At 40.6% G+C, this 27,856-nt stretch overlaps 2 protein-coding genes across 2 annotated transcripts in view; both read left to right on the forward strand.

The window, feature by feature from the left end:
* The first annotated feature begins 3,542 nt into the window (after positions 1-3,542).
* LOC139158433 (zinc finger protein 202-like) lies at positions 3,543-7,871 on the forward strand. The gene is made up of 3 exons (XM_070735739.1): positions 3,543-3,956; positions 4,208-4,322; positions 7,828-7,871. The coding sequence occupies exons 1-3, from the start codon at positions 3,543-3,545 to the stop codon at positions 7,869-7,871; spliced, it is 573 nt and encodes a 190-aa protein (XP_070591840.1).
* Positions 7,872-7,941: 70 nt separating this feature from the next.
* LOC139158434 (uncharacterized) overlaps positions 7,942-27,856 on the forward strand; it is a 73,512-nt gene continuing 53,597 nt past the window's right edge. Inside the window, 4 exon segments of the mRNA XM_070735741.1 lie at positions 7,942-7,957; positions 23,180-24,932; positions 26,453-26,533; positions 27,235-27,310. Coding sequence (XP_070591842.1) covers positions 23,245-24,932; positions 26,453-26,533; positions 27,235-27,310 — 1,845 coding nt within the window. The 5' untranslated portion in view covers positions 7,942-7,957; positions 23,180-23,244.

Genomic DNA, 27,856 nt, shown 5'->3' on the forward strand with positions numbered 1-27,856 from the left:
AAAAAAATAATCCATATTCACGGATACGATGTGTAAGAGGATCCGAGCAGATTTTCTTCCTTGGAAAAGGCGTCAGTATTATTTAGGAAGGAAGGAAGGAAGGAAGGAAGGAAGGAAGGAAGGAAGGAAGGAAGGAAGGAAGGAAGGAAGGAAGGAAGGAAGGAAGGAAGGAAGGAAGGAAGGAAGGAAGGGTGGACAGTATATCAAACCAAACAATACAGTTACATTTTATAAAAAGAACCAGGAATTTTAATAGAGATTCTGGGGACTTTGTTATTTCCCATTATAGTGAAGGATTATATGAATCCAACTATTATTGGCTATTTGCTTTTATTGTGAATTGGTTTTGCTACTACTGTATATAATTGTTGCTGAGGAAACCAAGATCTGCTGCTTGTTTCTGATGTGACAGACGGCTAGAAATCATGTGTTGTGAATTGGATCCTCTGCCTGGAGACAGTTTCCCACCCTGCTCTGCTTGGGCAGCCTTTCTCCCCTCCTGACCTAGGACTGGGGGGTGGGGGTCACTCCCAGGGGAGGAATGGAAAGAGGAGCTTGGAGACCCCCAATCACCTCCCTTGCACCCTGAGCCTCAGGAAGGTGAGAAAGTCTAAAGGGCTCCTGAATTTAAAGGTGGGGGCAAGGACCAAGGAAGGTGAGACCCCCCCTTGTGCCCCCCCCGTTTATCATTTCTGCTCCACTCTTAACCTTCTCTCCACTCTGTAGACAAGGAGAATTGGGCTCCCACGAGGTCTTCCAAACAGCAGGAACTGAGCAAGGGGGGAGGGGGGAGAGTTTCAGGGAGATCAGACAAGGCTAAAAGAGGAATAGGAAGTGGATCTTTCGAAGGAGGTGAGTTCGAGGACAGCCTAAAGCTTCCCCCTCCTTGTCTTGGAGCAGTTTCAACCTATACAGTAGCCCAGATGCCTCCTGGTGGTCTCCCATCCTCAGGCTGGCCAGGCCGATCTCTCTCAGCCAGGTGAGGGCAGGGGGGGCTGGGCAGCTGCCAGATGTTGAGGGCTGAGGATGAGACACCAGATCAGAATGAGCTCAGAGCCCCAAGCCTCTCCCGGCTGTAGCAGGCAGACGTCCCACAGGGCCTGTGTCCTGAGATGGCCTCAGTCTTTTCCTGGGAGGGGGAGGGGGCTGGATGGGTCAAATTTCATCCTGGCCCAACACCGGCCTCAGCAGGACAGAACTGGGTCTCCACCTGCAGCTGAAGGAGGAGGCAGAGTCTGAACCTGCCCCAGAATTGTGTGTTTGCACACACCCAGACACACAAAATGGGTCCCAGATCCAGAGACTCTGGTGGGACGCCCATCGCTCTCCTCATCAAAGCAGAACTTTCCATGTTTCCCCCCCCCCGCACTACACACACACACACACACACACACAGAACAGCTCTTCTTTCTTCAAGCCCCAACAGCTGAAGAGGCGCTTGGGCTTCGCTTCCCCAGCCTGAAGCCTTGGGCTCCTCCGAAGCGGAACTGAGGAACTGGCCAGGATCCAGCAGGCAACAAGCCTCCATTCTTCATCAGGGCAGCTCAGGGACTCCCCTCCTCCACCCTATGGCTGAGTCTCCAGGTGGGGCAGCCCCTTCGTCCTGTGACCCACTGGAAGGAGTCCTTGACTTATAGCAGTTCCTGTAGCGACTGCTTGAAGTTTCAGTGGCACTGAAAAAAGTGACTCTTTGCCTAATATTCCTTCTTTTAAAAGTTTTTTAAAATTGTTTTGAATGTTTTTCTAATACTTTCATGTAAATCCCCATTTTTAGCTTTGCTGATTGCGACCCAGAGTCACTTATTGTCAGTTGGGGGGCTATACACATTTGAGAGAGATTAGGAGGGAGAGACAGAGAGGATAGATAGATAGATGGATGGATGGATGGATGGATGGATGGATGGATGGATGGATGGATAGACAGACAGACCCTAATCTTCATATTTTGAATAGAAGCAGAAACATTATAAGTATATTTGTTCACATCAGCGTGTTGTCCATTTCATGTAACTTCTTTACATACAGTGGGGGAGGGGGAGAGTATTTTACCCCCTGAGGAAGAAATGATGAGTCCTCTGGAAGTCATGAAGGTTTCATGGCTGAAGTTTGGTAGCTTGAACCTGCAGCTCCCTCCACAGATTTTCTCCGGGATTCACCCCGTTTATTCCTTGTACTGGTGCATCAGAGTCCCCTTTGACTGACCCCATATTTGGTCTCTACATCTGCTGTTTTGTCCACTTTTTTCTTCCAATTTGATTGATTCCCCTTCGTCTCCCTCTCACTTTGGCTTCACTCTCAGGCCCTTTGGATGAGGAGAGATGGTGGGCTCCCACACTGACCTTCTGGGTCCTTGTGAGGGGCATCTCATCCCCTGCCAGAAGCCCCCACGTGGGTGTTGTGGACCATGGTCCAAGGATCCCAATTCCTCTCTGGAGAGACCCGTCCGCTAAGCCAGGCTGGACTTCCAGGGTGCTGCCTTCCCTCCTTGGATGGTTCCCTTTATGGGCAGAGCGGGAGAGAAAACCGCCTGTGCCCCCATCTCTGGGGCTCCCACTGGGCCCTCCTGCTCCTAGTCTCTGGGCCTCGATTCCAGGGAGTTTATTATCCCAGAAAGACGAAAAATGGATAAGAATCTGTGGACCATTGCGCACTTTCCTTCTCCAGCCATTAAATACAGACATTTATATTTTGATAATATCAATATGAAGGTATTTAACGTAAACAGCAGAGAAGACAGTCGGGAGCCTCCTGAGGTAAATCTCAAACAACGCCCAGAGGGAAAAGGCGGGGAAAGTGGACACGCCCCCTTTCCATTCCCAGCAACCAATCAGAGCGCAGATCCCCTCAGGCATGAGCCCGCCCTCCCTCAGCCACAACGGGGTGTTTGGGACCTTTGTGCACTTTCCTTCTCCAGCCATTGAATTCAATCCCTTCACATTGAAAGTCTTCAAAAGAAATAGAGCTGAGATTCAATTGTGACGCTGGAATGGTGTTTTTTTAAATTTATCTTGCACTGGGCAAAAAAGAGGTCAAAGTCTTTCCCCGCCTTTCCACCAGGGGGCGGACTCTGCTAAGGGAAGGGAACCAAAGGGCGAGAGGAGGCTGAGAAGGAAGTGACATCACTGAGCCTCGACGCTCTAGGACGGCACACTCGCTCTCCTTAACCGCTGGTGCTCGCACGAGACGGAGGGCGTCCAGAGGTGCCCCAGGTGAGGGAGAGCTCTCTTCCCGGGTCCCATGCTCCCCAGCCACCCTCTCCTTGCAGGGGAAGCGGGGGGAGGTTGGGGGAAGGTCGCTCAGGGGCTGAATTCCACCTTCTCATTCTGGGCCTTTGTTTTTCCTTCCACCTCAGACACAGAAACCGGAAGCCATTTGTGGTCTTTGCAAGGCCCCATTTTCTCCTGGGGGAAGAAGAAAAGAGCGAGATCACCTGGAGGGATCCGTCCTGTGTTCCCAGAAATGGTCCCGTGAAGGAAAAGGCGTCTGGAGACCCACAAGAGTCCTTGGACCCCTTTGGAGTTGCTCTGCAGGACAGAGAAAGGATGGAGACCCCACCTGTTGCAAAGGGGGGAAGCAGAAAAGGCCCTGCAGCCGCTCAGCCTGGGAAGGGGGGGAAGCTCTGGACAAGACCCTGGCAGAAGATCCTGGAGGATGAACCCATCCTCCCTTCGGAAGTTCAGCCCTGGAACTCCATCCAATACCGGGAGGCTGAGGGTCCCCGAGGACTTTGTAGCCGACTCCACAACTTGTGCAGGCGATGGCTGATGCCAGAGAAACACACGAAAGCCCAGATGCTGGACCTTGTGGTTCTGGAGCGCCTCTTGTCCCTTCTGCCCCCAGAGATGGAGGGCTGGGTGCGGGAGTATGGAGCAGAGACCAGCTCCCAGGCGGTGGCCCTGGTGGAAGGCCTCCTCCTGAGCCAGGTGGAGGAGCAGAAGGAGCAGGTCCAGTTGCAGGTGAGACACTTTTGAGAGCTCAGAAGGGAATAGAGAATGTGGTTGAATACTTCACCCCTTCTTCCCAAACTTCTCTGGTGTTCATCACATGTGGCAGTTCTCCAAATTTTGTAGGACTTTGTTCCATTTTCTCTCTCAATCTCACAGATGGATATTGGGGGCTTTGATGTTGTGCTGTGAATCTGGGAATCAGCTTTGTGTTGTGTGATGTACATTAATTCTGCTAATTTTTTCCTTCCACTTATTTGAAGTGCTGCACTGTGGAGATGAGAGATCCTGAGAGAAAGGAGAATCCATCAAATCCCCTTCAGGAACCTGTTTCCTGGAGGATCCCTTGGGAAGATCCACATCAGGACACCACAGAAGGTAGTGGAAGATCCTCCGATTACCCATCTGTCCTACCTCTCTCTCTCTTCTCCTCCTGTTTTGTTAATTATGCATTTTCAAATTATTTATTCCTTGCAGAGAAACAAAGAATGAATCTTTCTGGTTATTGTGACGGAGATCAAACAGCGGTTGAACCTCCAAATCAAGTAAGAAAGGGAAAAGCTATTAGATTTCTATTCTCCTCTCAGGAAGTGAAGCTGGTGTGCAGAGTGCTCTCTCCTTCTATTTCCCCCCCTTGTTTAGCCCGGATTATTTTTGGGTTCTCCCACAACATGGAGAGCAGAACAGCAGGTTCAAGTTCCTTTTAGCCAGCATCGCTTCCTCTGGTTATCTTGTTCTGCTAGGTATTCTTCCAACTTTAGAGTTTAAAAGAAGCAATTTTTTAAAAGTCCTTCAAGAAATAGGAATATATATACAGTGATCCCTCGATTTTCGCGATCTCGATCTTCGCGAAACGCTATATCGCGATTTTTCCACCCGATGACGTCACTCTTCCTTTCTCATCTTTCTTTCTCTCTCTCTTTCTCTATCTTGCTTCTTCCTCTCTCACACTCTCTTCCTCCCTCTCTCATCTCTTTCTTTCCTTCTCTCTCTTTCTCTATCTCTCCCCCTCTTGCTCTCGAGCGGCCGCCTAGCAGCTGATCTGCTCGGCAGCGCAGCAGCAGCGAGGAGCCGAAGATCTGGGTTTCCCCTTTCCGTGGGCAGCGGGGAAACCCGGATCTTTGGCTCCTCGCTGGTGCTGCGCTGCCGAGCAGATCAGCTGCTAGGCGGACGAAGGAACCTTCCCTGGGTCTTCCCCCGCGGCCCACGGAAAGGGGAAACCCGGATCTTCGGCTGCAGCGAGTGCCGAGCGCGCCTCCGGGAGGAGAAACTCGAAGCGCCGCGGACAGCGAGCGGGTTGCCTCCGGGTCTGGGCTCTCGCGCTTTGCGTTGGGCGAGGTGGCGGCTGGCGCCGTTCATTGACTCTTCTTCTCCCTTCCTGGCGACCTTGGCGGCGGAGGATGGAAGAGCGGGGAAGAAGAGGAGGAGGGAGGAGACACGGCAGCCGGAGCAGCGTGGACCTCTCTCTCGGTTGGAGGTGAGCTTGACGTGGGCAGCGGGGAAACCCGGATCTTCGGCTCCTCGCTGGTCCCCAATTCCGCCAACATCAGGCTCTCCACACACCCTTTCGCCATAACACGAGAGCCTTCCGAAAACTCTTTCCGAGCGCCTCAGAGCAGCACCCCCACCCCTCTTTGATTCCCTCAACCCGCCCGGCCCCTCGCTCCCCTTTTCCACACGCGCCACCCAAGAAACGGTTCATCCCGTCTGGGCTTCCCCCCCCCCTCTCGCTCACTCGCGCTCTCCCCCCCCATCCGCGTGCGTATGTGCGCGCGCGCCCAGGTGCCTCCATCCCGGCGGGGACCGCAGCTGCGGGGCTACCCGTCGTTGACCCTCCTCCGGCAGCTTCCTCCCGAGCCCCCACACACATACGACGGAGAAAGCGGCCACTTCAGTCTTTTTCCCGGGGGGTCGTCGTCAAGCTCACCTCCAACCGAGAGAGGAGTCCGCGCTGCTCCGGCTGCCGTGTCTCCTTCTCCCTCCTCCTCCTCTTCTTCCCCGCTCTTCCATCCTCCGCCGCCAAGGTCGCCAGGAAGGGAGAAGAAGAGTCAATGAACGGCGCCAGCCGCTGCCTCGCCCAACGCAAAGTGCGAGAGCCCAGACCCGGAGGCAACCCGCTCGCTGTCCGCGGCGCTTCGAGTTTCTCCTCCCGGAGGCGCGCTCGGCGCTCGCTGCAGCCGAAGATCCGGGTTTCCCCTTTCCGTGGGCCGCGGGGGAAGACCCAGGGAAGGTTCCTTCGTCCGCCTAGCAGCTGATCTGCTCGGCAGCGCAGCACCAGCGAGGAGCCGAAGATCCGGGTTTCCCCTTTCCGTGGGCAGCGGGGAAACCCGGATCTTCGGCTCCTCGCTGGTGCTGCGCTGCCGAGCAGATCAGCTGCTAGGCGGACGAAGGAACCTTCCCTGGGTCTTCCCCGCCCGCCCACGCAAACTCCACCATCTGCGCATGCGCGGCCATGGAAAAAAAGGGCGCGCATGCGCAGATGGTGTTTTTACTTCCGCAACCCTACATTGCGAAAAATCGATTATCGCGAGGGGTCTGGGAACGGAACCCTCGCGATAATCGAGGGATCACTGTATATACAAATAATAATAATAATTTATTAGATTTGTATGCTGCCCCTCTCCGAAGACAAAAACAAATCCAAAATAATTTCCAGTCCTCTGATTTGCGCCTTGATTAGGAGATCAAACATTCCCGCCTTGCAAAAGCTGAGAAATTATTTTCCCAGGGAATTTTCTCTTTGTTTTCTTCCTTTCAGCCAATGGGTCAGACTAATAGATCAATCAATGATAGACAGGGCAATAGAGCAGGTGATCCGGAAGTGGGATTACTTTAGTGAAAGGCATTGAAGGTTTTGCAAGATTAATGAACTTGATAAAGCAATTTTAATATTTGCCCATTCTCTCACCTAAACCTAGGACTTCTGTGATGCACAACCAATTAACTTGGTGCATATCTTTGCTGCAGTAATTTGGGAACAATGAAACAGAGTAACAGTTGGTAGGGATCTTGGAGGTCTTCTAGTCCAACCCCCTGCTCAGACAGGAAGCCCTATAACATTTCAGATAAATGGCTGTCTAATTCCTTCATAAACACCTCCACTTTTGGAGCAACCACAATTTCTGGAGGCAAGTCATTCCACTGATTAATTGTTCTCACCATCAGGAAATTTCCCTTTACTGGTGGGTTGGTTCTCTCCTTGAAAACTTTCCATCCATTGTGTCTTGGAACACTGCTATCATGTCACTCCCTGGTCCTTCTTTTCATGAAAGTAGACACACCCAATTCCAGCAACGATAAAACAGCAATGCTTTAACCTCTGGTCCAGTAGTAATTTTTGTTGCTCTTGTCTGCACTATTTCTAGAGTATCGAGATCTTTCTTACATCTGGCAACCAGTAGTGGAGTCAATATTCCAAGTGTGGTCTTATCAAGGCATTATAAAGTGGTACTAACACTTCATGTCATCTTGATTCTATCCCTCTTAATGCCGCCTCTGATTTTGTTGGGTTTCAGGTCTTTTGATGGCAACTGTACATTATTTGCTGACTCATATTTAAGTGTTTGTCCACTAGGACTCCAAGATCCCTGTTGCACTTACTACTATTAAGCCAGGTATCACCTCTTCTATGCGAATGCATTTGGGTTTTCTTTCCTAAATGAACGTGGTTACATTTTTCACTGTTGATTTTGCTTTGTCAGATGGGGCCCATATCTGTTGATCCTTCTATGTCTCGATCTTATATCCTGGAGTGTTTTATACCTGTCGATTTGGTCTTGTCTACAAATGTGATGAGTTCCTCTTCTATCCTTTTGTCTAAATGAATGATGAAGATAAACAGATGTTATGAATCCTCCTGTTCTGTTCTTTTTCCCGTGTTCAGGAGAGTCCTGTGTCCTTCGAGGAGGTGGCTGTGTCTTTCTCTGAGGAGGAATGGTCTCAGCTGGATCCTGACCAGAAAGCGCTGCATTCGGAAGTCATGCTGGAAAACCATAGGAACGTGGTCTTTCTGGGTAAGAGTATGACACCAATCAGAGTACAAGAGGAGAGATTATAGTTATTTTTTTATTTAAAAAACCAATATTATGAGACATCGTCTCCTGGGAGGGAGAAGGAAAGGATCTGGCCTTCTGGTGCTCCAAGGAAGGAAAGAGTCAATGTCTCTTTGCTTAGATGCTTTCTGTGCCATTTCACATCTGTATTTTTCCATTTCTATTTGAACTTATATGTATGGGGGGGTATAAAGAACTAGGTGTGCTTTTGTGTGTCCTCTGGAGGCCATGTGAGAAGAGTGTGTTGTCATTTGTCTCAAACCTCCAAACTTGTGTGAGAACAGAACTTTCCATCGGTTCCTTTGCCTACTTGGGTGCATTTGCAGAAAGAAGAAGCCTAAAGTATTGAGAGAAATGTGAAGTCAGTAGTAGAAAACGTAGCACTATTGATCTCACGTGATATCGCACTATAATGCTCTAGGCCTCTGTTCCCGGCTACCCAAGGCCTGCACAAGATCCATGGCAAAATGTTGGCCGAGAGAGGGAAGGTCCCTTCGTCTTCAAAGACTTTTGCCCTGGATCTCGTGGAGTCCTCAGGTCTTAAAGTTATTCAATGCCTGAAGGTGTGAGATCACATGATATTAGTAGCCTGGGATCTTGCACTACTGGTCTCGTGTGATCTATCACTAAAGTACTTTAGTTCTCCGTTCTCTGTGAACTGGACTTCAGCAAAGCCTTTGATACGATTCCACATAAAGGATAGTTCAGTGGATTTGCAGCTGGCTGAAGCATAGACATCAGAGAGTTATTGTTAATGGCAAGTATTCGGAGCAGAGACAGGTTACAAGCGGTGTGCCACAAGGGTCTGTTCTGGGACCTATTCTTTTTAATATGTTTGTGAGTGACATAGGGGAAGGTTTGGTAGGGAAGGTTTGCCTATTTGCCCATGACTCTAAAGTGTGCAATAGGGTTGATATTCCTGGAGGCGTCTGTAATATGGTAAATGATTTAGCTTTACTAGATAAATGGTCAAAGCAATGGAAACAGCAGTTTAATGTTTCCAAATGTAAAATAATGCACTTGGGGAAAAGGAATCCTCAGTCTGAGTATTGTATTGGCAGTTCTGTGTTAGCAAAAACTTCAGAAGAGAAGGATTTAGGGATATTGATTTCTGACAGTCTCAAAATGGGCGAGCAGTGTGGGTCGGGCGGTAGGAAAAGCAAGTAGGATGCTTGGCTGCATAGCTAGAGGTATAACAAGCAGGAAGAGGGAGATTGTGATCCTGCTATATAGTGTGCTGGTGAGACCACATTTGGAATACTATGTTCAGTTCTGGAGACCTCACCTACAAAAAGATATTGACAAAATTGAACGGGTCCAAAGACGGGCTACAAGAATGGTGGAAGGTCTTAAGACTTCATGAATTCAATCTGTATAGTCTGGAGGACAGAAGGAACATTTAAATATGTTAAAGGGTTAAATAAGGTTCAGGAGGGAAGTGTTCTTAATAGGAAAGTGAACACAAGAACAAGAGGACACAATCTGAAGTTAGTTGGGGGAAAGATCAAAAGCAACATGAGAAAATATTATTTTACTGAAAGAGTAGTAGATCCTTGGAACAAACGTCCAGCAGACGTGGTTGGTAAATCCACAGTAACTGAATTTAAACATGGCTGGGATAAACATATGTCCATCCTAAGATAAAATACAGAAAATAGTAGAAGGGCAGTGTTGTGTTTGGGCCTGGGCCAGCTGTTGCCCCCACGTATGTGAGAGATGCGTCACAAAGTGATTGTGAAAGCCTGGCTGACAGCCAGGAAAACATGGCAGACAGCCCAGAGGATGAGGCCAGTGGTTCAGAGGAGTTGGCTTAAAGACCCCAGGAACTGGCAGACAGCCCAGGGGATTTAGCAGGCAGCCCGTCCGATAGCCTCTCTTCTTTGGAGTCGGAGGCAGAACAGATAATCAATATGCGTAGCCGTTGAGCAATGCAAAGGAGGGCTCAATTAAGGGATTATCACCAGTGATTTATTCTTTTTGAAACTTTATTGATTTTCCATAAAAATTGACAAACATAAAAACAAACATTTAACATGATGTAGGGGGTTACAATTTCCCCTCTTGTCATAGAAGTCAAATTTCTTTACAGAAAAAGAATACATTATTAATACATTAAGTCAACATATTAATTTAAACGAAAAGAAGAAATTTTATTCAACCTTAGAATAGAAAAATTTCATATAAAGAAAAAGAAAAGAAAAAAGAGAAGATAAATCGTTGTAATATATTTATAATTCTCACATAGGTTTACCATTTAATTTTTCTTCTTATTTATCCATATAAACACCTTTTTCCAAATAACATAAAATTCTGATTCCTCTTGATTATTTAACCGTCTTGTCATCATATCACTCTCAGCGCAGTCTAATATTTTCTTAGTTACCTCTTCCTCTTTGAGAATATTTTCCCCTTTCCACTTTTGCGCATACACTATACTGGCCATGGTCAAAATATGAATAACTAGATAGAGAATATCTTTCTTTTTTTAAAAAAAAATAAACTTTATTGATTTTGAATAAAAAAGACATACAGACTTACAAATATTTAAACACATATTAGGGGTTACAATTACCCCTCTTTTCTTGAAGTCAATTTTTAATACAGAAAAAAGGATAAAGTCTTAAGTCTTTAAATCAAACTAATATTCTAATTGAAAAGAAGAACTTTGTTTATATATTCTAATAGGCATAAAATTAGATTGGTAAAAAAGAAGAAACCAACAACACTAACAACAGCAAAAAATGTCAATAACATATAATTATATTCATACCGTTTTCTTTATCTTGTTTTCAACTTATTCTTATCTATCCATATATAAAGTTTATCCCAAACAATGTAAAAGTCTGATTCTTCTTGATCATTCAGCCTTCTCGTGATCATATCCATCTCTGCACAATCCAATATTTTTTTAATTACATCCTCTTTTTTGGGGATATCTTCCCCTTTCCAATTTTGTGCATAAACTATCCTAGCGGCTGTTAAAATATGTAGAACCAGAAATGAAATATCTTTCTTATATTTCTGTTTTGTTACACTCAGTAAGTAGAATTCCAGGGGGTTTTCTATCTCTTGGAATACTATTTCTTTTATTATTTTTTCTATCATTTTCCTATATAACTTAACTTTGCTACAAATAGAATAGAACAGAATTTTTATTGGCCAAGTGTGATTGGACACACAAGGAATTTGTCTTGGTGCATATGCTCTCAGCGTACATAAAATAAAATATACGTTTGTCAAGAATCATGTGGTACAACACTTAATGATTGTCATAGGGGTCAAATAAGCAATGAAGAAGCAATATTAATAAAAAAAATCTTAGGATATAAGCAACAAGTTACAGTCATACAGTCAACATGGGAGGAAATGGGTGATAGGAATGATGAGAAAAACTAGTAGAATAGAAGTGCAGATTTAGTAGAAAGTCTGACAGTGTTGAGGGAATTATTTGTTTAGTAGAGTGATGGCGTTCGTAAAAAAACTGTCCTTGTGTCTAGTTGTCTTGGTGTGCAGTGCTCTGTAGCGACATTTTGAGGGTAGGAGTTGAAACAGTTTGTGTCCAGGATGTGAGGGGTCAGTCAATATTTTCCCCGCCCTCTTTTTGACTCGTGCAATATACAGGTCCTCAATGGAATGCAGTTTGGCAGCAATTGCTTTTTCTGCAGTTCTGATTGTCCTCTGAAGTCTGTGTCGGTCCTGTTGGGTTGCAGCACCAAACCAGACAGTTCTAGAGGTGCAGATGACAGATTCAATGATTCCTCTGTAGAACTGTATCAACAGCTCCTTGGGCAGTTTGAGCTTCCTGAGCTGACGCAGAAAGAACATTTTTGTTGTGCTTTTTTTATGATGTTTTTGATGTTAGGTGACCATTTTAGGTCTTGAGATATGATAGAACCTAGAAATTTGAAGGTCTCTACTGTTGATACTGTGTTGTCTAGTATTGTGAGAGGTGGAAGGGTGGAAGGGTTTCTCCTAAAGTCTACCACCATTTCTACGGTTTTGAGTGTGTTCAGTTCTAGATTGGTCCGGTCACACCACAAGGATAGTTGTTCAACTTCCCGTCTGTATGCGGATTCATCATTGTCTCGAATGAGTCCGATCACTGTTGTATCATCTGCAAACTTCAGTAGTTTAACAGAGGGATCATTTGAGATGCAGTCATTAGTGTATAGAGAGAAGAGAAGTGGTGAGAGTACACAGCCTTGGGGGGCACCTGTGCTAATTGTACATATATCTGATGTGATTTTTCCTAGCTTCACCTGCTGCTTCCTGTCTGTTAGGAAGCTTGTGATCCACTTACAAGTCTGTTCAGGTACCGCTAGCTGATTTAGTTTGGTTAAGAGAATCCACCATTGATGATAATATGAAACTATTTCTTTCTTACATTTCCAACATATTGGGGATGTATTTGGGGACATTTTGGCAATTCTATTTGGCGGAAGATGCCATCTGTAAAACATCTTGATTTGGTTTTCTTTTAGTGAAACCGATTTTGTCATTTTCCAATTTGTGATCCACACATTTTCCCATGTTTCTTTATCAATTTCCCTACCTATATTTTTACACCAGCTTATCATATTCTCCTTTAAAGTCAAATCTATGTTTTTATATCCAATCATATGTTTATATGCTTTCCCTATTAATTTAGTCTGATTTGTGGTTAACAAATTACCTAAATTTTTTTTACTCTTATTAAAAATGTATATGTTGCTATCTCTTTGAAATCTGGACTGGATCTGAATATATTGCCACCAATCTATTTTTATCCCCTCTTCCTGTAATTTATATCTTGATTTTAATTTAATTTGATTGTCTAGTAATTCTTTATATTTTATTATTTTCTTTTCCTGAATCAAATTGGGGTGGGTTAGGAATGGTTAGGAAATGATCTTTCTTAACATCTTTCCAAACTTCCAATAAATACTTTGTTATTGTATGTCTTTTAAAGTATGTGTGTGTTTTATCCTTATCATACCAAATAAAGGCATGCCAGCCAAGCATAAGATCATGACCTTCCAAATTTAATGTTCTTTTGTCATCTAACATTATCCAATATTTAATCCATGTCAAGGCAGCTGCCTGATAGTATAGCTTCCAATTTGGTAGTGCAAATCCTCCTCTTTCCTTAATATCTTCTAAAATACTTAACTTTATTCTTGCTTTCTTGCCTTGCCATAAAAATTTTCTAACTATTGTTAAATTCTTAAAAACATTTCCCCCTGGATTTATTGGTATAACCTGAAACAAACATAAGATCTTGGGTAAAACGTTGATCGTAGCTATTCTCCCCATAAAAGATAATTTTAAATTATTCCATATTTCTAAATCTTTTTTAATTTCTTCAGTTAATTTCATATAGTTGTCATTTTTTAAAGATATAGTTTTTGATGTAATCCATATTCCCAAGTACTTAACTTTCTTGACTATTTTCATACCTGTAATACTTTCTAATTTTCTTTCTTGAAGTTCCTTCATATTTTTAACTATAAATTGTGTTTTACTTCTATTTATTTTTATTTTATTTTTATTTTTTTAAATATTTTTTATTATTTTCAAAAGAAAACAAACAAAGACATACAACATTGAACATTTAAGGAGCTACCATTGCTCCGCTTATCATAGAAGTCTAACTAATACAAAATATAAAAAACTCTAACTATTATCAGATCTAAGCAGAAAAACCACACTTGAAGATTACATTATCGTTAAGTTTAGTTATAAATTTTTAAAATTAAAATTATTAATTAAGTTTCTTTATGTGTGTTTTTTTTTTTTAGAAAAATCATGAAAAATAATATACATATATATATATATATATATATCAAAAAGCAATAAACAAATTATTAATAATACAAGAAGGAGATAATATAAACACTTCTAAATTAGTTATAATATAAACTATATAGTTCTGTCTTATGATTTTATAATAGTAATTTATTCTTGTATATTTAATTTTTTATACTGTTTTTAACATTCCACCAATCATATACTTTATCCCAAATTTTATAAAATTCTGTTTCGGTTTGATTGTTCAAACGTTTAGTCATCATATCTAGTTCTGCACACTCTATAATTTTTTTAAACACCTCAGCGTCATTCGGTATCGTCTTTTCTTTCCATTTCTGCGCGAATGTTATTCGTGCCGCTGTCAATATATGTATTATTAAATAGTAAATTTCTTTTTTATACTTTATGTTTGAAATACCCAATAGAAAAAGTTCAGGAGATTTTTTTATCTTCTCCTTTGTTATTTCATTTATCCAATTCTCGACTTTATTCCAATATATTTTTGTCTCCGGACAGGTCCACCATGCATGGTAATATGTGCCAACTTCTTTTTTGCATTTCCAACAAATAGGCGATACCGAAGGAAACATTTTAGAGATTCTATATGGTGGAAGGTGCCATCTATAAAACATCTTAATTTGATTTTCTTTGAAAGAGGTTGATTTTGTTATTTTCCAATTACAGTGATCCCCCGTTTATTGCGTCCCCAACCATTGCGAACAGGGTACTTCGCTATTTTTCAACCCGGAAGTCAAAATACCATCTACGCATGCGTGCCCGGGGCACGCATGCGTAGATGGCAACCGGGAGATCAGCTGCTGGGCGGCTTCCCTGAGTCTTCCCCCTCTTGCTGGCATCAGCGAGGAGTTTCCCCACCGCCCACGCAAACTCCTCGCTGCCGCCCGCCCTTCGCCCGCCCACGCCGTTCATTCTCGCCGCTTTTGAGCTGAGTCCGGAAGCGAATTCGCTCCCGGACTCAGCTCGAAAGCGCCGAGACAAGCCGTTCCTTGCCGCTTGCTATCGGCGCTTTTGAGCTGAGTCCGGGAGCGAATTCGCTCCCGGACTCAGCTCGAAAGCGCCGAGACAAGCCGTTCCTTGCCGCTTGCTATCGGCGCTTTTGAGCTGAGTCCGGGAGCGAATTCGCTCCCGGACTCAGCTCGAAAGCGCCGAGACAAGCCGTTCCTTGCCGCTTGCTATCGGCGCTTTTGAGATGAGTCCGGGAGCGAATTCGCTCCCGGACTCAGCTCGAAAGCGCCGAGAGCCAGCGCCCCCCGGACCCCCAACCCTGCTAGGAAGCCCTCCATGCCGGCGGCAAACAGCCGCGCCGCCCCCAATCTTCGGCTCCTCGCTAGCGCTGTGGGAGTAAAAACACCATCTGCACATGCGCAGATGGTGTTTTTACTTCCGCAGCGCTACTTCACGAAAACCCGCTCGTTGCGGGGGGTCCTGGAACGGAACCCTCGCAACGAGCGGGGGATCACTGTATACATCCATATCTTTTCCCAAGTATCTAAATCAATCTCTTTACCAAAATTTTTGCACCAACTGATCATATTGTCCTTCAATATCCAACCTATCGTTCTATGATTTAATAAATATTTATAAACGTTTCCAATTGTCTTTGTTTGATTTTGAAATAATAATTTGCTCAATACGTTATTTTCTTTTTTAAAAATATAAGTCTTTACATCTATTTGATATCTAGAACTAATCTGCATATAATGCCACCAATCTAAATCTATACCTAACTCATATAACTCTTGTTTTGTTCTTAATTTTAATTGATTATCTAACAAATCACTATATTTCCAAATCTTACCTTTTCCTTTAAGATTTGGGTGTACTATAGCTTCAAGGGGTGAAACCCATTCTGGCATTACTAAAAAGTGATTTTTCTTTATTTCATTCCACACTTCTATCAATGCCTTCCTAATAACATTATTTTTAAAATACGAGTGGGTTCTTAACTTATCATACCATACAAATGCATGCCACCCGACCATCAAGTCGTGGCCTTCTAGATTAAGTAGTCTTTGATTTTCTAGTGTAAGCCATTCTTTTATCCATGTCAGGGCCGTGGCTTGATAATATAGTTTCCAATTTGGGAGACCCAGGCCTCCTCTTTCCTTACGATCTTCTAGTGAATTTTGTTTTATTCTTGATTTTTTTACCTTGCCAAATAAATTTTCTTATTATCTTATTCAATTCGGCAAAAAATTTCGTTCCTGGATTTATTGGAATCACTTGGAAAAGAAACAATATTTTTGGAAGGATATTCATTTTAACTGTGGAAATTCTTCCTACAAGTGATAATTGTAGATTACTCCATATTTCTAAGTCTTTTTTAATCTGACTTAATAATTTTAAATAATTGTCGTCTTTTAAAGATACGGCTTTGGAAGTCATCCATATCCCTAAGTATTTCACTTTTTTCGTGATCTTCATGTTTGATAGGTCTCCTAAGTATTTTCTCTGTATTTCAGTCATGTTTTTTGTTAATATCTGTGTCTTTTCCTTATTTATTTTCAATCCTGCAACTTTCCCATATTCTTCAATCACATTTATTAAATTTAAAATAGATTCTATTGGGTCATCTAAGATAAACACTACGTCATCAGCAAATGCTTGTGTTTTATAGGTTTCTTTTCTAATTTTTAATCCTTTTATTTTCTTGTCTGCTCTTATTTTTATCAACAATACTTCTAAAGTTAAAATAAATAACAATGGTGATATTGGACAACTTTGTCTTACTCCTCTTTGTATAATTACTTTTTCTGTTTGTTCACTATTTATTATAATTTTAGCAGTTTGTTCAGAATATATAGCATCTATTATATTAAAAAACTTTGTTCCTACTTCCATCTTATTTAATTGTATTTTCATAAAATTCCAATCCACGTTATCAAATGCTTTTTGAGCGTCTAGAAATATAAGTGCCATTTGCTTTTCAGGGTGCTGCTCATAGTATTCCAAAGTATTAACTATTATTCTTAAATTATTTTTAATTTGTCTTCCTGGTAGAAATCCATTTTGATCACTATGTATTATATTATTTATAATACTTTTAAATCTATTGGCAAATATTGATATAAAGATTTTGTAGTCGACGTTCAACAATGATATAGGTCTGTAATTTTCAATTTTTTCTTTCTTAGTATCTGCCTAATGTATTAAGGTTATTAAAGTTTCTGACCAGGTTTTTGGTAATTTGCCTGTTGTCAATATTTGATTATATATCTCAAGCATGTTGGAAAAGAATATTTCTAGTTCTAGTTTATAAAATTCAGCTGGTATTGCGTCTGGGCCAGTCGCTTTATTATTTTTTTGATTCTTTATAGATTGTTTTAATTCTATATCTGAAACAGGTCTATTTAATCTTTGCTGTTGAGCTTCCGTTAAAACTGGAAGTTCTATTTTTCCCAGATATTTAAAAATTAAATCCTCACTTATCTCTTCTTTCTTATATAATTGTTTATAGAATTCCGATACTATTTCCTTTTTATCTTCTATTCTATGTTTTATTGTACCTTTTGAATCTGTCAGATTTTTTATAATTTTATTTTCTCTCTCTTTTCTTAATTTGTATGCCAGCCATCTTCCAGGTTTATTCGCATGTTCAAAATAATCTTGTTTTACTCTCTTTATCTTTTCTACAATTAATTCTTGTTCTATTAATCTCAATTTATGTCTTATTAATTCTCTCTGATTTTTTAATTTGTCGTCCTTATCCTCTTTTTGCATTAAAATTTCTAATTTTCTTAATTCTTCTATTAATGTTCCTTGATATTCTTTCTTTTCTTTATTTTTTTTTGCTATGAATGATATTGTTAATCCGCGTATATATGCTTTGGTTGTATCCCATAAATTTTGAGGGGTGGTATCTATATTTTTATTTATTTTTAAAAAAATCTCTAATTCCTTCTCTATCCATTTCTTATATTCAGGATCTTTTATTATTGTTCTATTCATTGACCAATTCTTTATTATCCTTTTACCTTTCCAATATATGGATAGAGGGTTATGATCCGCCCAAGTGTTTGTCTCTATTTCTATTTCACTTATTTGTTCCATTATGTGAATAGGAGCCCAAGCCATATCAATTCTAGACCATGTCTTATGTGGGTTGGAATAAAAAGTATACTGTTTATCTTTTAAATGCTGTTCTCGCCATACGTCTTTTAATGCTAATTCTGAACTCATTTTCCAAAATGAGGCCGGTAATATTACCTTTTTTTTCTTTTCTTTTCTTTTCCCGTTATAATCCATTTGGTCATCTGAAATTGCATTAAAGTCTCCTATTATTATCATATTTTCAATTGATAACTCATTAATTTTTTCATGTAAATCTTTATAGAATTGTTTTTGATTATCATTTGGTGCATAAATTGAGACAATTGTTAAAGGTTTTATTTCTAATTCTAATTGTACTATCAAAATCCTTCCATCCCCATCATTATATATTTCTTTGGATTCAATTAGATCATCAATATACATTACTACACCTCTTTTCTTTTGATTGGCCAAACTTGTATATAATTTCCCCAATTTTGAGTTTTTAAGAAGACTTCTTTTTGATTTTTTAATATGGACTTCTTGCAGAATATTTATCTGGGCTTTTTGTTTCTTAAGTTTAGTTAATACTTGGTTTCTCTTCCTTGGGTTATTCAATCCATTTACATTGACTGAAAATATTTTCAGATCATGTGTCATCTTTATTTATAGTACCTTTTCGGTTCTTTTGGTTCTCGAAGTCGGGTATCCAAAATTAAGTCCTGTGAGATCTGTAGTTGTTTCTGCCTCACCACCAACGCTTCTTCCCCTCCACCACCTGTGGCCCCCATCGTTTCGTCGCTGGGCTGTGGTTGAAACTGAATTTGTGCGGTGCTGTCCAGTCCACTGTGTGCCAGGAAAGATCTTGCTTGTTCTACGCTTTCTATTTTCACTCTCGTTGATTGCCATGTTAAGGTCAAGCCTTCTGGGATCAGCCATCTGAAAACAATGTTCTTTCTAATTAAAATGCTTGTAAGAAAATAATATTGTCTTCTACTCTCTCGGATTCTCCTCGGAACTTGTTTCAGAATCGTGATTTCTTTCCCATCCCGTTTAATGGACTCATTTTTTGTGTATCTCAATATCGTGTCTTTAACGATTCTTCTTGTAAACTTGATGTGGACTTCTCTAGGTAAATTATGGCGCCTTACATATCCAGTCTGGACTCGGTAGACTTCGTCAATTTCTTTTACCAGGTCTGTTGGGTCTAACTGCAAAATAGCGCCCAAGACTTCTGCCATTTTTGCAGGCAAATCTTCGTCTTTTTCTTCTTCAATATTTTGGAACCTCAAGCCATGTTGTGCGGAGTGAAGTTCAAGATTAGTTATTGCTATATCAAAATCTCTGCGGGCTGCGTAGTTACGATCTTCATATTCTTCTACTCTCTGTCCCACATCTTGGATTTTCCCTTCTGTCACTTGTATTCTCTTTTCGCTGTCTTGTAATTTTTGTTGAATGACTTTTATGTTTCCATCCATTTCGACAACGTTCCCTTTTACTTCAGTTAATTCGGTTCTAAGTTCCGCAATTTCTTTTTTGATTTCGTCTTTCATCTCCTTCATCTCTTGCCTCAGTTCTTGTAAGTAAGTTTTCATTTCTTCCTTGTCAGTGTCACTTTGAGTTTTTGCCTGGGTTTGTAATGCCTTAATGTCTGCTAGTGCTTCTTGGATAATTTGGAAACTAGGGTCCATCGTAGGCTTATCTTTTTCTTTCTCTTTGGCCAACATTGTAGGTATGGTCCTTTGTTGTAGCGGTGATGAAGTTGGGGAGACCCTAGGTGTGGAAGTTGGGACGGGAGTAGTTGGTTGTTTTCGCGTTGTTATTGTAGTCACTGATGTCACGCTCTGTGCCCTGTGGGAACCTTTCATAATCCAAAATCAGTGTTATTATTTTATTTTTAAAATTATTTTAATCTAAATCTTATATATTCTTAATGGGAAAGTAAAACAAAGGAGAGGAGAAGAGAAAAAAAAAGGAAATTAAGTATATCAATTCAATTCAATTTGTTATAATTAATTATTTTAGTTTAATTAAAAAGAAAGGGAAAATGAAAAAAAAAGGGAAAAGAAAAAGGGAAAAGAAAGGAAGGGTAGAAAGATAAAAAAAAGTATTTCAATAAGTTCCTAGACTCCTTAAGGGGGGGATCAGGTGGGGGCAAGGAAAAAGCCAATATTCTAGCACATAGCTATTTGATACCAAAAAAGAGAAAAAAAGATATAAATATGATTTTAAAAGGGAAAAAAGGGGAGAGAATTAATTGAAAAAAAAATATCCAAAAAATCTAAAGGAAAGGTCCAATAGGTGAGGAAAGGAGCAAAAAAAAAAAAAAGAAGGAAACTATTAAGTCCAAAAATGCCAAATATAGGTTATGCTTTAATAAAAATCTCAAAAAAGAGGATACTCCAAGCAAGTGTCCACTGTAATATCCAATGTAATGTCCAGTTAAAATAAATGTCTTCTTATTATATGGAAAAAACCAGGAGAGAAGAGACAAGCACGAAAAATATCCTTACACCTCCAAATTTGTGTTGAGAAAGAGAGAATAATCCCACTTAGTCCATAGGAAAAATATTTCTGGCAATAAATCCAATTAAAGTGAACCTTTCCAAATTCAAGTACTTATAAAATAATCTGAGTCTCTTTATTTTATAAAAAAAGTAAAAATACGAAAGATATCCTTACACCTCTATTATAACACAGAAAAATAGTCCCATCAGGTCCAAAAACAGTAATAGAAGAGAAATAAAAATGATGTCAACAGTTTTAAAAATAGAAAAATAGAGTAAGTAATCCAAATTTCATTTCAAATAATTATAGCTTCAGTAGGATTCCATTCAAATAACGTAGCTTCAATTTAATTCAGTTCATAGGTTCATGTATTCAGTTCATTGGTATATTTTACTTCATCCACTCAATGTTTAGCAAATCAAAATTTAACTTTATTTAACTTTATTTAAGAGGAAGAAAAAGAAAATTTATATATCAAAAATATAGGAAAAAAGTAAAAAGGGAAAGTGTACACACCACACTATAATCTTAAGTTTAGAAAAAAGTGAAAGTTATACTTAATTGTAACAAAGACAAGTAGTTCTGGCTGGCTTTCTCTTCAGCGAATGGATATCACTTTCAGTTTTCTTCTTTTGTGGATTCGCCTTAAAGTTTAAAAAACTTCTTCTTCCAAAGTCCTCCCGATACCAAAAGAATTCCGTGTGGTGCTAACGATCTCCTTTATCTGCCGATCTGTTTTTTGTAGACTTCAATTGTGTTTTTTGAGGCTTCCGCTTTCGGCGGCCGCTATGGCTGTGTCCAGGCAGCCGCCTGTGCACAGCTCTCCATTCCTGCAGCTGCGGGGTAATCCCTAACCCCCGAGACCCCAGCGATCGGTCTCGGGGTGCCCAGGAGACCCCCTGTCCTGTGCCGGCCCCTCCGGTGCCGGCACAACGCGAATCCGCGTCCTACAGGAGGGAAAGGAAGGTTGCGGAGCTGGAGCTTGGCTTCCGCACCTCCGACACGGTCGAACTCCACCCGGAAGCCCCCCTTCTATTTATTTTTAAACCTGCGACTTTGCCATATTGTTCTAGCATTTGTAGCAGCGTTGGCAATGCTGTCGTAGGATCCTCCATTATAAAAGTCAAATCATCTGCAAAGGCTTGGACTTTATATATCTCTTTTCCAATGGTCAAGCCCCGTATTTTTTTATCTGCTCTTATCCTTATCAACAGAACTTCCAATGATAAAATAAACAATAAAGGTGAAATCGGACAACCCTGTCTAACTCCCTTAAATATTTCAAATTTTTCTAATTGTTCGTTGTTTAATATGATTTTTGTCGTTTGTTGTGAATATATTGCATCAATTAAATTTACAAATTTTGTACCAAATCTCATTTTATTTAATTGCATTTTTATAAAAGTCCAGTTTACATTATCAAAAGCTTTTTTAGCATCGAGGAACATTAATGATACTGGTTTTCCAAAATGTTCATAATATTCTAATGTGTTGATAATCGTTCTAAGATTATTTTTTATGTGTCTGCCTGGTAAGAACCCATTTTGGTCTTGGCGTATTTTCTCATTCAAAACCTTTTTGAGCCTCTTTGCGTAAATAGAAGTAAATATTTTATAGTCCACATTTAATAATGATATAGGTCTATAATTTTTTATCTTTTCTTTATCAGTTCCAGATTTATGAATTAATGTTATTAAGGATTCTGACCAGGATTTGGGAATTTTACCGTCCATTATACTTTCATTAAAAATTTCCAACATATTGTTCATTATTACTTCACTGTCTATTTTATACCATTCTGCCGGTATGGCATCAGGCCCAGTTGCTTTATTATTTTTTGTTTTTTAATAGTTTTTTGTAGTTCCTTGATTGTAATTGGACTATCCAAACTTTTCTGTTGTTCTTCCGTTAATTGTGGTAGATCTGGTGATTATGGTGTCACCTGTGTTTGGGTGTGGTCTACAGAATAAGGGCTGGGTGTGGTTCCCATAATGAGGGCTACAGTTATAAAAGAGAACAGAGGCAGAGGCAAACTGTGGATGTTTATCTGTGTGGTTTGTGTGGCGTTGTTGTTTCTGCTTTAAAGTTTCTGCTCTGTACCTTTGGATTTCAACTCAGCGTTGTCAGGCAAGTGGGAGTTGAAAACTCTGGGACTAGCTGCTGCTCTCATGCCTCGAAAATTCAGAGAAATCCTGGAACGTTTCTGCTACGTGACTTTTGTATTTGTTTGCTTTTTCAGGAACTTTGTATCTAGCTGAATTTTCACCTCGAACTGTGTTTTACTCCTGAAAATAAGGACAGTTTTCTTTAGCCTTTTATTTTCTATTTAATACAAGTTTGCTGATTAGCAATGCACGTGTGTGTCTGACCTTTCCTGGACCATTAATTATTGCCTGAACCCGGTCAGGCAGAACAGGCAGACTAGATGGATCATGAGGTCTTTTTTCTGTCGTCAGTCTTCTATATTTCTATGTTTAATTCAAAACTGACTCTAAGTGAGATTTGCAGGTAGATAGGTAGATAGATAGATAGATAGATAGATAGATAGATAGATAGATAGATAGATAGATTATAAAGAAAAAGATATCTAAATATTTTCAAAACTTTCACAACTCATGAATATAGAAATCACAACACTGTGAGCATGCAGTCTTCAGAGTCTTCTGAGAAGGGCGGCATGCAAAACTAATAAATTATTACTAATTATTATTATTGTTATGCAAACATACAACCTAATGGAATTTTGGACAACTTCAGAAGAAAATTCACTGGACTTTCTACATTTTGATGGTTTTCTCTAACTTTGTCATCATTTTCATTTTCCTTTTTGCTTTGAAGGTAATAACTGGCAGCAGAATCAAGATTCCTGTGAACTGTTCCAACTGATCAATGATAAAGATGGAATGGAGACGTTTGGAATTCAAATGAAATTTGAAAGCCCTGAGAGAAACCAGTCAAAGAATTGGAATCAGGAAAGCTCATCTTCCACTGATGTTCCACTGCAAGACATTCTTGCCCGACAAGAAAAAATGAAGAAAAAATATATTGGGAAAAGTGTGAAGCTTGTTAAAGCTAAAGTACAAGTAAATGAACACCTTTTAACTCAAAACAAAGAAGATGCTATAAGAAGACACAATGGACAAAATTACAATGGGACATCCATTCTTTCTCTTGAAAATAACTACCTTACATCTCAAAAAGCAAATGACAAAAAAGAAACGCCGTATAAATGTTTGAAATGTGGAAAATATTTTAGAACAAAGGGGCAACTTACTATCCACAAAAGGATCCACAGAGCGGAAAAGCCATATAAATGTATGGAGTGTGGAAAGTCCTTTGCTCGAAAGGATACCATTATTTCCCATAAGAGGGTCCACACAGGGGAGAAGCCCTATAAATGCATGCAGTGTGGAAAGACCTTTGCTCGAAAAGATGCCTTTATTTCCCATAAGATGATCCACACAGGGGAGAAGCCGTATAAATGCATGGAGTGTGGAAAGACCTTTGCTCGAAAGTATAGCTTTATTTCCCATAAGATGATTCACACAGGGGAGAAGCCATATAAATGCATGGAGTGTGGAAAGACCTTTGCTCAGAGCAGTACACTTACTTCCCATAAGAGGATGCACACAGGGGAGAAGCCGTATAAATGCAGGGAGTGTGGAAAGAACTTTATTCACAGCAGTGCACTTACTTCCCATAAAAGGATGCACACAGGGGAGAAGCCCTATAAATGCATGGAGTGTGGAAAGACCTTTGGTCGCAAAAGTAATCTTACTTCCCATAAAAGGGTGCACACAGGGGAGAAGCCGTATAAATGCATGGAGTGTGGAAAGAACTTTGCTCACAGCAGTGCACTTACTTCCCATAAGTGGGTCCACCCAGGGGAGAAGCCATATAAATGCTTGGAATGTGGAAAGACCTTTGCTCGAAAGGATACCTTTATTTCCCATAAAAGGATCCACACAGGGGAGAAGCCGTATAAATGCATGGAGTGTGGGAAGGCCTTTGGTCGCAAAAGTAATCTTATTTCCCATAAAAGGATCCACACAGGGGAGAAGCCGTATAAATGCATGGAGTGTGGAAAGACCTTTGGTCACAAAAGTAATCTTATTTCCCATAAAAGGATCCACACAGGGGAGAAGCCGTATAAATGCATGGAGTGTGGAGAGACCTTTGCTCACAGCACTGCACTTACTTCCCATAAGTGGGTCCACCCAGGGGAGATGCCGTATAAATGCTTGGAGTGTGGAAAGACCTTTGCTCGAAAGGATACCTTTATTTCCCATAAAAGGATACACACAGGGGAGAAGCCGTATAAATGCATGGAGTGTGGAAAGAAATTTGGTCACAAAAGTAATCTTTTTTCCCATAAGTGGGTCCACACAGGGGAAAAGCCGTATAAATGCATGGAGTGTGGAAAGACCTTTGCTCATAGCAGTGTACTTACTTCCCATAAGAGGATCCACACAGGAGAGAAGCCGTATAAATGCATGGAGTGTGGAAAGACCTTTGCTCAGAATGGTCATCTATCTTCTCATAAAAGGATCCATTCTCAGGAGAAACTATATAGCAATAGCAATTCCACTTAGGTTTCTATACTACAGTGATCCCTCGATTTTCGCGGGTTCGAACGTCGCGAAACGGCTATACCACGATTTTTCAAAAAATGTTAATTAAAAAATACTCCATGGTTTTTGTTCTATAGCACGGTTTTTCCCCCCTGATGATGTCATATGTCATCCCCAAGCCTTCATCTGCCATTGTTAATTGGCTGAAATCTTGGGCAATCAGCGTTGTCATTGCTGATGGCCTGAAATCTCAGCCAATCATTGGTGTTATCCCGGCGTGCATTAGTACTTTTACAACTAGTGTACAGTAATAAAACTTACTGGAAGATATACCCAAGATGCCTCCTAAACGTTCCACGCGGAGCGGAGGCTGTGAGAGTAAAAAAAGCAGGAAGATGCTGACAATTAAAGAGAAGATTGAACTGTTGGATATGCTAAAAGGGGGTTGCTCATATGCGGACATTGGGCAGCATTATGGAATAAACTAATCGAGTGTGAGATACATTCGGAAAGAAGATAAGGCAAACAGCTATGATCACATTCAACAAGGCAGCAAAAAGGATGGTGATGCCTAGAAATAAACGGCTTATGAAAATGGAAGCTGCTTTGTCCCAGTGGGTACAAGACTGCCGTAAGAAGAGCATTGCATTGGATACCAATACCATATGGACAAAGGCACAACAACTCTACACCCATCTGGCAAACAAAGAAGGAGGCGATGCAGCTGAGGGAAAAGGAAATGTTGATGAAGGTGCTGATGACTTAGAAGACCCCCAGCCATCAACATCCACTGCTTCTCCGACCCTGTCCACATTCACGGCAAGTAAAGGATCATTTGATAAATTTCAATGTAATGAGCTCTTCCGAGCCATGTAGCCAGGCAATTTCCGAATGCAGTGCATCCATTCAACATGGCGCCTCGCTAAAGGCAAAAATGAAACAGACATTCCGATGACCGAGAGTCTGTAAGGAGTTCAGCTAGCAGTCTGGATTCAATTAATGATATTGACAGAGTAAATAGCTTAATAGCACTCTTAGAACAAACCCTCCAAGATACCCAAGCCTTTCTCTCAGACTTCTATCAGCAGAGAGGAATTAATCTAGATGAAAAAGAAAAGCAGACAATGCACTGTTGCCTGGATGACATTTATAAATATAGAAAGAAATTAAATAAATTAAGAGACATTCAAATGACTCTTAGAAAGAGAGCTCGAAACAGTGTCTGCCAAACCAGCGGCAAATGTAAACAAAGGAGAAAGTGAAAATCTAATTGGCACGAATACAATATCCAAAGGAGAAGAAAATCTCAAAAGTTATCCTGCAGCACCATCTAGTGGAATACAAGATATTAAATATAAAACTGTTTCTCATCTCAACCAATTGCCAGCTTCTATTTCAGATCAATCCTTGAAATATAGAGAACACATTGTTCATTATTATCCTTCAATTAAGCCACAAGTACCGCAAGCAAGCAAAGGTGTGCAGATGCAAAAGGACCAACAACCACAAGTTCCAGTTCTTCAAATTCAACCACCGCCAGTGCAAGCACCCCAGATGCCACAACCCGTAGCAGTACCAGCTACAGCTCAAAGGCAAGTTGTTACTTTGTCACCATTGAAAGGTGAGTCAAGATTAAAAAATAATGGACAAAATTATAAAACTTGGTTGCATGAAATAAGATTGATTTTACTTGCTGAAGGTTTAGATTACATGGCTTTCAATCCACCCAATAGACAGTGGACCGAAGAAGAAAGAGCTTTAAATACTAGAGCGACCATTTTGATACCTATGTCTCTGGATACAGATCTATCAGTTATATTTCCACATGACATCACTGCAAATGACTTGATCACAGCTCTAGATGAACATTATAGACCAGTTTCAGAAGAAGGAACATGCTTGTTGTTTACTGACTTTTTTACTGCAAAATTAAAGCTTGGAGAGAAAATTGCTCCACACTTATCTAAACTTCCAGCAATGCAAAAAGATCTGATAGAGAGAGGCTATCAGATAGACCAGATACAAATGAATACGGCAATAATCACGTCCCTCAATTATGAATGGAAAAATGCTATTACAAAATATAATAACATACCTTTAGCTCAACGCACAACGTCCAGTGTATGTAAGCTTTTAACAGAAGAAGAAGTGATTATGCAAAGTAGACTCAAAACTACAGCACCTGCTTATAAACCTACAATGAGTCGCGGCTACCAACAAAGGGGCTACACTCCAAGATATCCACGGCACAATCAGCCTAGAAGAACAGATTTTCAATGCTCTCAATCTGGTGATTCTCAACGCTCCCAATATCCTGCTCAGCCAAGACGAACAGATCCTAGGGGTTCCAGAAGCAGAGGTTCCAGCAACTACAGATCTTCTCAACGAGGTTCTAGAGGTGAGACATGTCCTTACATCAATTCTTTGGTCCTGAATAATGTTCCACACAAAAGTCCACAGTATGACATTCAACATTTATGGACATTAGACAGCGGAGCAGCTTTTCACATCACTACCAAAGAGAACTTTTCACAGAATTTCATAAGACTGATATTAAAGAATTACATGCAGTGTCAAATCACTAATGCAAAGTTGAAGGAGAAGGAACTGTCTACATAAAAGAATTAGACCAGATGATTCCACGTGTTCTATATGTTCCACAAGCTACAAGCAACTTACTCAGCACATATCGCCTAAATGAAGACTTTGGTTCTGAAGTGACTTTTAAACTAAATAGAGTCTTTATGGATTGAAACAGTCAGTCCTCATGTGGCTCCATTGTCTCATTGACAAGCTAAATTCAATGGGCTTTATTAAGTCTGATTCTGATGAATGCGTGTTTACAAAAGGGCAAGGTAACATTTATGAAATTATACTTGTTTATGTTGATGACATTGTTTACATTGGTCCTAACAAACGTATGAGTGAAGTTTTTGCAAAAGGT

This window comes from Erythrolamprus reginae, chromosome 2 (genome assembly GCF_031021105.1).
Source record: "Erythrolamprus reginae isolate rEryReg1 chromosome 2, rEryReg1.hap1, whole genome shotgun sequence".
Classification (NCBI taxonomy): domain Eukaryota; kingdom Metazoa; phylum Chordata; class Lepidosauria; order Squamata; family Dipsadidae; genus Erythrolamprus; species Erythrolamprus reginae.